We start from the raw sequence: 13,601 nt of genomic DNA, 5'->3' as shown, positions 1-13,601 counted from the left end.
TATCCCTGTATGTTGTGTTTTTGCAAGTATTTATCCAATTGCAGTTTAAACATCTGTAATGACTCTGACAAAATCACCTCTTCAGGCAGAGAATTCCATATCCTTATTGCTGTTACTGTAAAAAAAACTTTTCTTTGCCTTAGATGAAATCTCATTTCTTCCAGCCTAAATGTGACCTTGTGTCTTATGTATAGCCCTGTTTATGGATAGATTTCCAGATAAAGGTTTGTACTGGTCCCGAATATATTTGTATAAAGTTATCATATCCCCTCTGAGGTGCTGTTTTTCCAAACTAAACAGATTAAATTTTTTTTAACCTTTCTTCATAACTAAAAAGCTCCATTCCTTTTATCAATTTTGTAGCTCGTTTCTGGACCTTTTCTGGTGCCATGATATCTTTCTTTTGAACAGGCACCCAAAATTGCACAGCATATTCAAGGTGTGGTCTTACCATTCATAAAGAGGCAAAATTATATTTTCATCCCGAGAATTTATGCCCCTATTTATACATGACAAAACCTTACTGGCCTTAGCAACTGCAGATTGACATTGCATATTGCTGCCTAATTTGCTGTCTATAACAATTCCCAAATCCTTCTCGTGTGTGGTTATCCCTAATTCACTATCATTTAGTGTCTAAGTTGCTTGTGCATTCTTAACCCCGAAGTGCATAACTTTGCATTTCTCTACGTTAAATTTAATCTGCCATTTTAGTGCCCAGTCCCCCAATCTATCCAAATCCCTCTGCAGCAAAGCAATATCCTGCTCACATTTTAAACAACAGACAAGAGGTCATCCATTGAGTTTATAGCAGATGAAAGAGTTTTGGAAAGAACAATAAACATGTACAATTTATATCCAGAGAGGTAGACATATTTTTTAAAAGCCTGGATGTTTTTTTTTTTTATAAACATAATATTCAATGTTAGAATTATCACGTATATGAACAGGTTGTGGATCCAATGAGAATCCGATTGCCACTATGGAGTCAAAAATATTTTTTCCCTTCTTTTGTGAAATAATCTGCCATTGCTTCAAATTTATTTTTATTTATTTTTTTAGGGGAGGGGGGGGGGGGCGGTGAATAGAATAAAAAGCTGGGCTATATTTGCATGCTGTCCCTAGCTGAATAAAACCCTACTCTCAGATTGCACACATGATTGCACTTATTACAATACCCTCTTAAAATATTAGCAAAACAAGCATGCATTCTATGCAAATGCACAACTGGTCAGATGGCTGTCCAAGTCTTGTGTAAACAAGAAAATATATTCTATGTAGTCATTACTTCCACTCTGGGGATCAGCAGGCTCTGTAATTTGTACAATAATGTTTTTTTTTCCCACCACTCTATTCCTTCTTGCTCTGGACAAAACATCGCTGGCAATAGCACTTGAAATATTGCCACCATCATTATCAAATAGCGAGTGTACTCAGAAACCAGATAATAACAGCCAGTCCAAGTGAATGTAAAGTTCCCTGAGCACAAAAATTCCGAATGGCAAGTACTTGAGTTTTCCTCCCGTCACAGTGTTCTTTTGCACAATGTTTTGCAGAGGCAAATGTAATGGGGGAATATAAAGGGAATTGTAGATAAAAAAAAATTGTAGGCATAAAGAAAATGATGCATCATGCTTTGCCTCAAAACAACCTTTTTTCTCTGCTGGAATGTATACTTGTAATTTTGCTAAAATAAGTTTTAGTAACAAAACCTGGTCTACTTAACTTACTTTTTTGATCTCCATTAGCACACAGTTTACAAAAATCGTGTGTATGACCATGAAATTATCCAAAAAACAAATATAAGCAATTCCCATTAAAATAAAACTAACATAATATTCTCGCCATACAAACCTGCTGAACAATTGTTGTTAATTCCAAGCACAGCTGAATAACATTATTTCTTGTAACAGAGTAATCAGTCACAGCAGCAAAAGGTGATCTGGAAAATAAAAACCCATTTTAGCATGGTATGTTCACTTTTTTTTTTGGAAGTGCATTTCGCATAATCAGTAAAATGTATCAGCTATGAATACTAATGTTTTCTGATAAGCAAATTACATGAGTTGCACATTGTCATGATTACGGATGCCCATAAAGGATATGTATTTTTAATACTTTTCTGACTTGTTTTCTCGAAAAAAAACAACTTGTTAACTTGAGAAAACAACTTGTTATATACAGTAGCGTAACCCAGTCCTCAAGTACCCCTTAACAGTCCAGGATTTAGGGATTACCCAGTTGTGTCTTTAGGAAAAAACAAACCAAAACAAAAAACACTTTAGACACAACAGGGTTGTGAAACCCTGATCTAGAGAAAACAAGTTGTTTTTTGAAGATAACTTGCTTTTTTATGAGAAAACAAGTTGTGTTCTCAAGATAAGGCAGAAAATTATTAATCAAGTATGGCCACTCTGGGTTTCTGTAATGCTATCACAAATTTTACTAGTATTTGCAGTATGAGTTGTTGACTATAAATCGATTATTGCTTACTTTGATGGCCACATGAAAATGTCTATATATTGCTATTGTGAAAAATCTATACATGCATAAAATATTTTTAAGCTGGTCATTCGGTGTAAGAGAAAATATCTTATGCCAATAATTATTCCAAAACAGGAAGAAAAGTTTCATCCTTTCATGATACAAATGATACACCTTTTAGTGCTTTTCCTATTTGTGCCTATATATTCCTATACTATATAAAATATTCCTCACTGCACCGCTGCCTCATTTTATTTTTCTGTTCAATTGCGGTTCTTTTTTTTTTTTCCATATATTTGTCACTTCCGGTGTCTAAGAAAAAGAGATTCAAAAGTACACTTTTTTTTTTCGGAAAAAAAAATTATTTTACAACATGACAGGAGGCTTCATATTTGCATAACTTTCTTTACTGAAATCTCCAGCAGCATGGAAACAGAACAACCAATCAGAAAAAGTTAGAATGCCCATAAAAGGCCCTGTCTATGACATCACTCCCTCTTTCTTTGCTGCTCCAGCCTACACAGGTCAGAGTATTTTGCCTCTCCTGAATAACCTCATTTTACACATTATTTATATTTATTATTCTTTGTCTATTTTCTTGTTGCAATTACTCCTGGCTCTCCTATACCTGTTCCTTCTCAGATTCATGCTGTTTTCCATGATTGTTTTCACTGTCCCCTTGTATTTTAAGTATCACTGCCGGCATAGTTTGTTCCCTGGCTGCGGTCCACGGACGTCACGGCTGCCCGTGCCGCGCCCGCTCCGCGGACCTGCCCTCATTGTATTTATTTTACAGCACTTGTGGGATTGTGTGGGGACGGGTGTAGGGAGGCCGGGACGTTTTTCACCATGCGATGGTCCGCAACGAGATCCACGACGGCCGCCTTCTCCTTTGCTTAACAGATCGAGAATCACTCGATCTGCACCGTTAGTATTGCCTTTTTCCTCAGGATTACTACACACTGTTAATGAAGCTATCATCACCAAACACACTTATGATAAATGTGATAAATGTGATAAATGACGCAAGCCCCTCAGAAATGATGGAGGCCTCAGGCTCAGAAGTCTCCAAAACAAAACGACAACGGAAGGGCCCCAGCCCTCCTTCCACTAAGTTCAAAGACAAGCTACCCGTTAAACGGATCAAATGTACGGAACACCGGGAACCCAAACCTCGTCCACTACAATCTTCCGACGAGGAAGACTATTGGGCACCATGCACCTTGGACGTGGTAGATGAGTGGCATGAGGACGGATCACCATCAGAGGAGGAATAGTGGCAGGACCTACCCCCCACCTTCTCGAGGTACGTCAGAGAGACCATACTCGACGGCAGCGACCGTGACGGAGAGAGCCCCAGTGGCACCAGCACCGGAATGACCGAGGATGGAATGTTCATGGACGAACAAGGGATCCCACTCCTTGATCCCCGCAACATCCGACACCCACGATCTTCAGAGTGGAGCCTCCCGGAACATCTGACACGTTTCGTGCACTATTGACTGCGCAAACCTCTGGAGAAGGAGGTACACCCCCGCCTCAAGACGGAATGTCCCATACCACTGCTACCAGACAAAGTGGCACTTACACCCGAGTTCGACAACACGGTAGTGGTCTTTGTGTCACGATCGGGACGAGAACCCCGAAAGGGTGTGGAGAAAGGCCTGAAGGCAGCACAAGACAAAGTGCTCGACTTGCTCGGCCCCATCGCCAAGATGCTCTATTTTGCAGATCTGGCGCTCAGTCAGGGTTCTCAACTCGACCCTAACACCATAAGAGAATGAGCTCAACGCTCGATATGTCTTCTGGGCAATGCAAATGCCGCATTGTGCACCGAAAGATGCAAGTCGGTGCTGATCCGCATAGATAACAAGCTCCTGGACCTAAGAGCGAAGGAATTCGGCCCAAAAGCACAAGGCCTGCTATTTGGCAATGCTTTCATTGCAGAGCTTAAGAAACATGTGATCCTATTCACCACCTTAAATAAAGCCCAAACCTCACTCAAGCAAGTCTTCCGCACCCCCACTGGAAGAGGGGTTTTTGGGAGGGCTGGTCGGCAGCAGAACCGAGCCACCAGCCGCTTTTGGATGATAGGTTCCAGATCATATCCGCAGTCTTCAAACTTCTTCCCATCTACAACACAGAGGCCCTCAGCATACAGAGGTGCAGATAGAGCCAAAGGCTTCAGAGGTCGAGGAAGTGGCCATTTCCCTAATGGTGAGTCCACCTACATTTTATAGCAGGCAGCCTGTCTTTTTTTTTTTTTGCAGAATTGGGAGTTGATTACCAAAGACGCCTGGGTTCTCCAGACGGTACAAGGCTACGTCATAGAGTTTCATTCGCATTCCGTGCAAACCGCCCCTCCACCTCCAATACTCATGTCGACAGAACAGGAACGCGTCGTGGACGAGATGATCCACACACTCCTCAAGAAAGGCGCAATACGCACCAGGAGAGGGAGGCTTCTTAAGCAATATCTTCCAGGTCAAGAAGAAAACAGGCGACTACAGACCAGTTATCAACCTATGTCAGTTGAATTCTTACATAATATACAGACACTTCAAAATGAAAGGAATCCATCTTCTACAAGACCTCCTCATTGAGAACGACTGGTTTACGTGCGTGGACCTCAAAGACGCATACCTGTTGGTACCAGTGGCCGTAGACTGCCGGCGTTTCCTCTGTTTCCAGTGGAGGGGACAAATATGCCAGTTTACATGTCTGCCATTCGAGAGTACATTTAAGACGTTTTATTTTCGTCAGACGTCTCATGCTTTCTTTCACACTGGTTAATTCTCAGCTTTAAAAATGCAAATATGAAGCCTCCTGTCATGTTGTAAAATTGAAGATTATATTAGCTTTAGTGTACTAATAATCTTAATTTTAATAATGACAGGAGGCGAATATTTCCCACCCTACTGGGCCCTCCCATATTATAGATTAGGTTAAACTAGAGTACATCCTTTGTGTTCAGGAAGATATATATCTGTATTTTGTTGTATAGTTAAATAATATAATTCTAGAATTGATATCTATTGATTACATATCGGCTCATGCATTTAATGTTATTTCATGTGCATACTGTTCATTATATGCGGGCAACTTGCCACTTCAGAGACCTTTCACCTTTTTCCTTTTCCTTCAGTATGAATGGATTATTGTCAAGACAAAGATTCATATCCCGTGTCTCTACATCAAGGATCTACTTGAGATTGGAACACTACTGTTGTATTGAACTGTTGGAACTTTATTACGATTACGTTGAATTTGTTTATTATCTGTTGTTTTTTTCGCTTCAAAGAAAGAGGAAGTGATGTCATAGACAGGGCCTTTTATGGGCATTCTAACTTTTTTGATTGGTTGTTCTGTTTCTATGCTGCTGGAGATTTCAGTAAAGAAAGTTATGCAAATATGAAGCCTCCTGTCATGTTGTAAAATTAATTTTTTTCCGAAAAAAAAAAATGTGTTCTTTTGCTTCTCTTTTTCTTAGACACTGGAAGCGACAAATATATGAACAAAAAAAAAAAAAGAACCGCAATTGAACAGAAAAATAAAATGAGGCAGAGGTGCAGTGAGAAATATTTTCTAATGTATAGGAATATATAGGCACAAATAGGAAAAGCACTAAAAGGTGTATCATTTGTATCATGAAACGATGAAACTTTTCTTCCTATTTTGGAATAATTATTGGAATAAGTTATGCAAATATTCGCCTCCTGTCAATATTAAAATTAAGATTGTTAGTACACTAAAGCTAATATAATCTTCAATTTCCGCCACTCAAACTAGCGTTAATGTCAAACATTTTCCAAGACAGATAAGGAGTTTTTACAGTTTTCCTTTTTGTTTAATGTATACAATACATCCTTCAAATTTGTTCCCCATAGCAATGTAACCAATCTTTCTTATTGTGAATAGAATCAATGTATGTTGTAATATCAACAGGAAAAAAAAGGAGAAAAACAATCTTAATGAGGAATAAAAAGATTTGGAATGAAGATTATTTTGGAGCACTACAGAAAAGAGAAACAGGCACTAATGTATAAAGGCTGGAATAAGAGTTTATGCATGTAAAATGACACAAAACTATTCTGAATGAGAAGGTTTGTTAACCTGAAACTTTTCATACATAAACACCATTGTATGGTCAGAAACTATGCTTACTATGTTAACCAAATCTGTTTTTATTTTCAAGTAATGCTAAAAAAGTGTAATACTTGTTTTGTATTTCTAGAGAGAATTCAGAGGACTTGACAGATTAATAATGCATTTTTCACATCACATAACAATCTACTCAGAAAGGAATTTATTATATTATGTCATGGTTTGAAATAAAGGTGCATTTTTTGAAACTCTGCTTATAATGAGTAAAGAGCTATTAATGCATTATGTTATATTAAAAATATAAGTAGTTGATCTGGTACATTAAAACAAAACATCCCAATTATTAACATAGCATTAACATTATAATGCGTTTCAAGCTGCCTGATGCAAAGCAATAATTATGCTTTTTGCACTTGTGAAAACGTCCTTTTATATGCAGCTTTCCCTCACTATTAGAGAACCTCGTGCATAGTTGTAATAGAACAGACCAAGCCTGACAAATCACATAGAAACATAGAATGTGAAGGCAGTTAAAAACCATTTGGCCCATCTAGTCTGCCCAATTTTCATTAGTCCCTGGCCTTGTTTTATAGTTAGGATAGCCTTATGCATATCCCACAGATGCTTAAACACCTTTACTGTGTTAACCGCTACGAAGTCAGCTGGATTGCTATTCCATGCATCCACTACCCTCTCAGTAAAGAAGTCAAGTACCTTTGCCCCTCAAATTTAAGACTATGTCCTCTTGTTGTGGTCGTTTTTCTTCTTTACTGTTTTGATTCTCTGTATATATTTAAATGTTTCTATCATATCTCACCTGTCTCATCTTTCCTCCAAGCTATATAGGTTAAGTTCCTTTAACCTTTCCTTGTAATCCATGAACCAGTTTAGTAGCCCTTCTCTGAACTCTCTCTAAAGTATCAATATCCTTCTGGAGATACGTTCTCCAGTACTGCGTACAATCAGGGCCGGTGCAAGGATTCTTGCCGCCCTAAGCAACAATCCATTTTAATAAAGGGAGTGGAGCGCTATACAAAGTACACAAAATAATGCACTTACCCCAAATTAGGGTGTAAGGTTCACATTGACATTCAGTGCATGTAAGGAAACACAAAGTAGTATAGTGTAAATCCATGAGATGGTATAGATACACAATATAGTTGCAAATGTATCAAACTCACATTGATGAGAGCCTCTATGGGACAGGCTCAAATCACTTCAGCGATAGTGTCGTTGGTGACACTGAACCCTTTAGCGTAGCATATATCCTTCAGAAACGAGATAATAAGAGAGATCTCTACTGCATTATGTACACAGATATATAGCAGACAGTGGTGTTGGTTGTGCTCACCTGATTAGGAGCCAATAAAACCTGGCTCTGGATAGCAGACCTGGGTGTCTATTGAGGGGGCACCTTCCCTTCTTTGTAGCAGGAACTGGACAAAGCCAATAAAAAGTATATTTACTTTATTGGAGCTAAATAGATAAAATATATATAGATATAATAGATCTATTTATCTATTTAGCTCCAGGCTGCTTCCTGTTCCCCTCAGAGTGCTATCTGTATTCGCAGGCAGGGGGGCAGCCAGGATACCAGGTCACATCCCGGCTTCCCCCTGCCTGCAGGAAGCAGAGTGCTTTGCTCGGGTGCTGGGGATACAGCACATTCAGCTCCCCAAGCAGGTAATTTACCGTTGAGGGAGCCCAGCAGCTGAATGGCTGCGCTGGGGGGTAGCTAAGATGCCGCTCGCCCAGCACAGGATCCCCAGACAGTAGCAGGGTAGCCCACCGGGAAACCACCTGTGCCCCAGGCGACTGCCTTATTCACCTTAATGGTAGCGCCGGCCCTGCGTACAATACTCCAAGTGAGGTCTCACCAGTGTTCTGTACAATGGCATGAGCTCTTCCCTCTTTCTACTGCTAATACCTCTCCCTATACAACCAATCATTCTGCCAGCATTTCCTGCTGCTCTATTACATTGCAGCCTACCTTTAAGTCATCTAAAATAATCACCCCTAAATCCCTTTCCTCAGGACTCTATCAAATATTCTGTACTCTGCCCTTGGGTTTTTACTTCAAAGATGCATTATCTTGCACTTATCCACATTAAAAGTAATCTGCCACAACTCTGACCATTTTTCTAGTTTACCTAAATCATTTGCCATTTGGCTTAATCCTCCCAGAACATCAACCATGTTACATATTTTAGTATCTTCAGCAAAAAGACATACCTTACCATCAAGACCTTCTGCAATATCACTTATAAATATATTAAAGATAATTGGTAAGAGGAAAGATCCCTGAGGTACCCCACTGGTGACAAGCCCAAGCTTCGAATATACTCCATTGACTACAACCCTCTGTTGCCTGTCACTCAGTCACTGCCTTACTCATTCAACAATATTGGAATCTAAACTTAAAGATTGCAGTTTATGGATAAGCCTTCTATGTGCAAGAGTGTCAAAAGCCTTACTGAAATCTAGGTAAGCAATGTCTACTGCACCACCCTGATCTATTATTTTAGTTACCCAATCAAAAAAATCTATAAGATTAGTTTGGCATGATCTCTCTGAAGTAAACCCATGTTGTCTATGATGTTGAAATGTGATTTTAGATGTTCATCAATCCTATCCTTTAACATGGTTTCCATTACTTTCCCCACTACTGAAGTAAGGCTTACTGGCCTATAGTTGCCCGACTCCTCCCTATTACCTTTCTTGTGAATGGGCACAAAATTTGCTAACTTCCAATCTTCTGGGACTACTCCTGTTAACAATGATTGGGTAAATAAATCTGTTAATGGTTTGCTAGTACACCACTAAGCTCTTTTAATAACTTTGGGTGTATTCTATCAGGTCTCATTGACTTAAAATAGAACTTCTTCCTCTGTAAACTCACAAATAACTAATTTGTCCTTTTTCCTAACTGAGGCCCCTTTCTTTCATTTTCATCTGTAAATACTGAACAAAAATATTCATTGAGGCAGTCAGCTAGACCTGTATACTCTTCTATATACCTTCCTCCATTTGTTTTTAATCTAACTAATCCTTGTTTTACTTTCCTTTTCTCATTTATGTATCTATATAATGTTGTGTCCCCTTTTTTTACTGACTGTGCTATTTTCTCTTCTGTGTGTGATTTGGAAGCTCTTATAACTTGCTTTGCCTCTTTCTGCCTAATCTTATAGATCTGTCTATCTTCCTCACACTTTTTTATAATTACTGAATGCTAACTTTTTGATTTTTTTTACTATTTTGGCAACATCTGTGGAGTACCACAGTGGTTTCTTAATTGTTTTGCTTTTACTGACAAGCCAATGCAATTTTCTGTTGCCTTCAGCAGTGCAATTATTAAATAATCCCATTTATCTTGGACTCCATTTAAATTGCTCCAGTCTGATAATGACTCCTTTACACATATTCTAATTTTAGAAAAGTCTGTTTTTCTGAAATTTAAATATTTTGGTTTTGTGTGGTGTGACTCAGTCACTGTTCTTATATTAAACCACACTGACTGATGATCACTGGATCCTAAAATTTCACCTACAGTACTATCTGATACCAAATCTCCATTTGTTAACACTAAATCTAGTACGGCCTCTTTACGAGTTGGCTCCTCAATGACTTGTTTTAGAGACAATCCCTATCTGAATGACTCCAATGTTTAAATCACCCTGTGTCCATTGTGGGTGCAGGGTGTGTGTGTGTGTAATGCGGTTGTTTGGGGTTAAATGTTAGTGTGCTCTCCTGTTTTGCTAATGCTTGCAATCAACTAGGTGGATTTGGCTGTGGAGCCTTTACAGCTCCACCGGTTGGTTGCAAGGATCTAGCAACAGCGATATGCACTACCTGAATAGCTAGACTTTCTAATTTGCGTATTTGGGTAGATTTGCATATTGCTAATTCTGCAGGCAGCAGATATATTTTCTGTTAATTATTGTCTTCCCACCCCTTTATAGATATGTTATTGTGTTATAATAAGTTGCTGTATGTTGTCTGCTATAATTTGACTGTTTGTATTTTTATTGAGTTGTCACAGCAACCTTTATGTAATAATCATATGGGCTAGTCCCAAGTAAAAATAAAGCTTTGCATGTTAGTTCCTTTTGGAACTTTTGTCCTGTGTGCAGTTTTAGGGATCCCAGTTACAGAGTCTTCGGACCTGTCTGCTGGCTGAAGGATCTCTCTAGCCCTGGGATAAGTCTTTGTAAAGGCAATATCAAGCAATATAAGCAGAGCTTTAGAGCAATAGACAGAGGGGACAATACCTGCCTGGAAGGAAAGCGGCAGAGGAATAGGCAGAGGGGACGATCTCTGCCTAGAAGAAGGGCTGCAGAGGAATAGGTAGAGGGGACAATCACTGCCTGGAAGAAGGGCTGCAGTGGAATAGACCGGGGGGATGATACCTGCCTGGAAGGAGAGCAGCCAGGTCGGGGTGGAAGAGCTCCGGAGACACCCAAGTCAAGTTTCGGCGACTGGGGCTGAAGTGTTCAAGGGTCCCTGCAAGCGGCTAGGAAGTGGACTGGGCAGAAGTACTGGGTCGGAGTACAGGGACTCCGCCACAAGAATCATTGTTTTTTTAATGGATCATGCAGGGAAATGGAGGTCCTGCTTGAATTCGAGGACTGCTCAGAACAGGAGCTCAAGGCTCAAATAGGAGCCCACTGGGCCCACCAGGAAAGAGCATGTGTTTTGTCTGTGAATATGACTGGTGACACCATAAAAGGGGTGTAGTTGTCAAAAAGGTGTGATTTAACTTATAGTTGCATATGATTAATTGATTAGAGGCAGAGAAAGACTAGTAGCAGGAGCAGCTACATGCAAATTCCACACAATATGTATCAGTAGTTGTTATACTTTATGCAATCCAGAGTGCATTTTTTTTAACAACAGGACAGAGCTGTGTAAATTCCAATCAATTGAATTCCAAGATGTGGAAAACATACATAAGCTGCAGTGAGATCACAGTCATGGCTACATTATTTCCTCCAGCAGCTTATGAATTCTACATACACCTACACCAACCTTACCCTAGACATATACATTGAGATTATTATGTCTACTAGCTTATTTGTATATGTGTATTTAATATATTCCACACACGTATGTCACGTGTGTATACACTGAACATGATACAGAAACACAAACAAGTTGAAAGCCCAGAATAAATGATTAACGTTAAGTTCAGTTACATGCTCACATGAACTGGATGTCTTGGACTTATCTGAAATTACTTATTTAACTAGATTTCATTGTAATAAAAATCAGGAGATTAGTAAATAGATCCCTAAGAGTCAGAAGGTCCAAACCAGATGAATTAAGTCTGTATTCCAAATACATGGAGCAAGTTTGGACTCAAGAAAATCATATGCTTGCTTCTTTTTGCTCCTCAAGGTGAGTTTTTTTGCTACTGAACACTCAAGCTAAACAATTTGGAATAAAGATGTATAGAATATGGACTATATGGAATGGAATTGGCATATAGGATGTGTTCTGATGAGTAGAATCATTACCTTCAGGCTGTTTGCAGTAAACATTTTTTTTCTGAGAAAATGCAGTGTTTACATTACAGCCTAGTGATAACTTCACTGGCCATTCCTCAGATGGCTGTTAGAGGTGCTTTCTGGCTGAATGCTGCCTAAAATGCATCACAAAATTCAGTATCTCCTCCCTCTGCATGCAGACACTGAACTTTCCTCATAGAGATCCACTGATTCAATTAATCTATATGAGGAGATGCTGATTGGCCAGGGCTGTGTTAGAATTCTGCTGGCTCTGCCCCTGATCTGCCTCCTTGTCAGTCTCAGCCAATCCTATGGGGAAGCATTGTGATTGGATCAGGTCACCACTTCTGATGATGTCAGCAGGCAGTGGGCAGGTCAAAGGGAAACAGGAACAAAGCAAGCAGCTCCAGACTTGAATACAAGTAAGATTTTACTCTATATTTAGGGAGGCATGAGGGCATCGGGGAGGGGGTTAGATGGTGGTTTTAACACTATAGGGTCAGGAATACATGTTTGTGTTCCTGACCCTATAGTGTTCCTTTAACCCCTTAAGGACACAACTTCTGGAATAAAAGGGAATCATGACGGAATATATCCGTCATCTGTCCTTGAGGGGTTAAGGAGTCAGTAAAACACATCTCTATAGGACATCTCTATAGGTCAGCCAGCTCTCTCTCTCCTTCCACTGTTCAGTTCCTCCACACACCACTTTTTCTAGCTGATTTTGACACATCCATCAAATCCACCAATCCCTATCCCCTCTGACATGGTGTTTCTTTACCCCTTCCTCATAGATTGTAAGCTTGTTTGAGCGGGACCTTCTTCATCTCTGTTGACTCCGTTATTTTCTGTCTGTCAATTACTTTTTGTCCATTGTATCCATTCTATTATTGTAGAGCGCTGCAGAATATTTTGAAACTATATTATTGCTAATAATAATAAAATATATATTACAAAAAAAATCACCTGGTAAATATCTACATTTTAAGATGTTCACTACACAAATAGACATAATTATAAACATTTTAGATGCCTTTTACTGCAGTCCTCAACCTAGGACAATTAAAAGGCTTTGGCATAAGAGATGTTCCTGTCTATATCAGGAGACTGACAATAATGGTAACTAGCCAGCACCTACACAATTATTGTATTTACTCTCCTGTGAGTGCACAATGACCTTGCTCCTTCGATTCAGTGTGAATAACAATCCAAATGAACATGTCAAGCACACATAACACATATTATGTTTTATTTTTTTAATGAATTTAGAGTTGTAATATAGTGTGCTGGGCTTTGTTTCATGTTGTACAGTAGTGATAGAGAAATGCACAGATAGTGAGTATGTGTGGTAACACTTAATGTTACAAACCACCTGAGTGGAAACCCATTACACCACTCTTAACAGGACGTCCCCATCCCTCTTCTAGCTGATCCTTATCTGATCTGCAGGGCTGCTGGTATAATGACAGATCCAGAGATGTCTCTGTGGTATAAGGATTTTATTGAGCA

The 13,601-nt window shown here is 39.3% G+C and overlaps 1 protein-coding gene across 1 annotated transcript in view; it reads right to left on the bottom strand.

Moving 5' to 3' along the window:
* CNKSR2 (connector enhancer of kinase suppressor of Ras 2) overlaps positions 1-13,601 on the bottom strand; it is a 354,304-nt gene that overhangs the window by 236,969 nt on the left and 103,734 nt on the right. Inside the window, exon 5 of the mRNA XM_063450253.1 lies at positions 1,855-1,942. Coding sequence (XP_063306323.1) covers positions 1,855-1,942 — 88 coding nt within the window. The remainder of the gene's footprint in view (positions 1-1,854; positions 1,943-13,601) is intronic.

This window comes from Pelobates fuscus, chromosome 1 (genome assembly GCF_036172605.1).
Source record: "Pelobates fuscus isolate aPelFus1 chromosome 1, aPelFus1.pri, whole genome shotgun sequence".
NCBI classification, from domain to species: Eukaryota; Metazoa; Chordata; class Amphibia; order Anura; family Pelobatidae; genus Pelobates; species Pelobates fuscus.
This window is presented reverse-complemented; position numbering and strand designations above follow the sequence as displayed.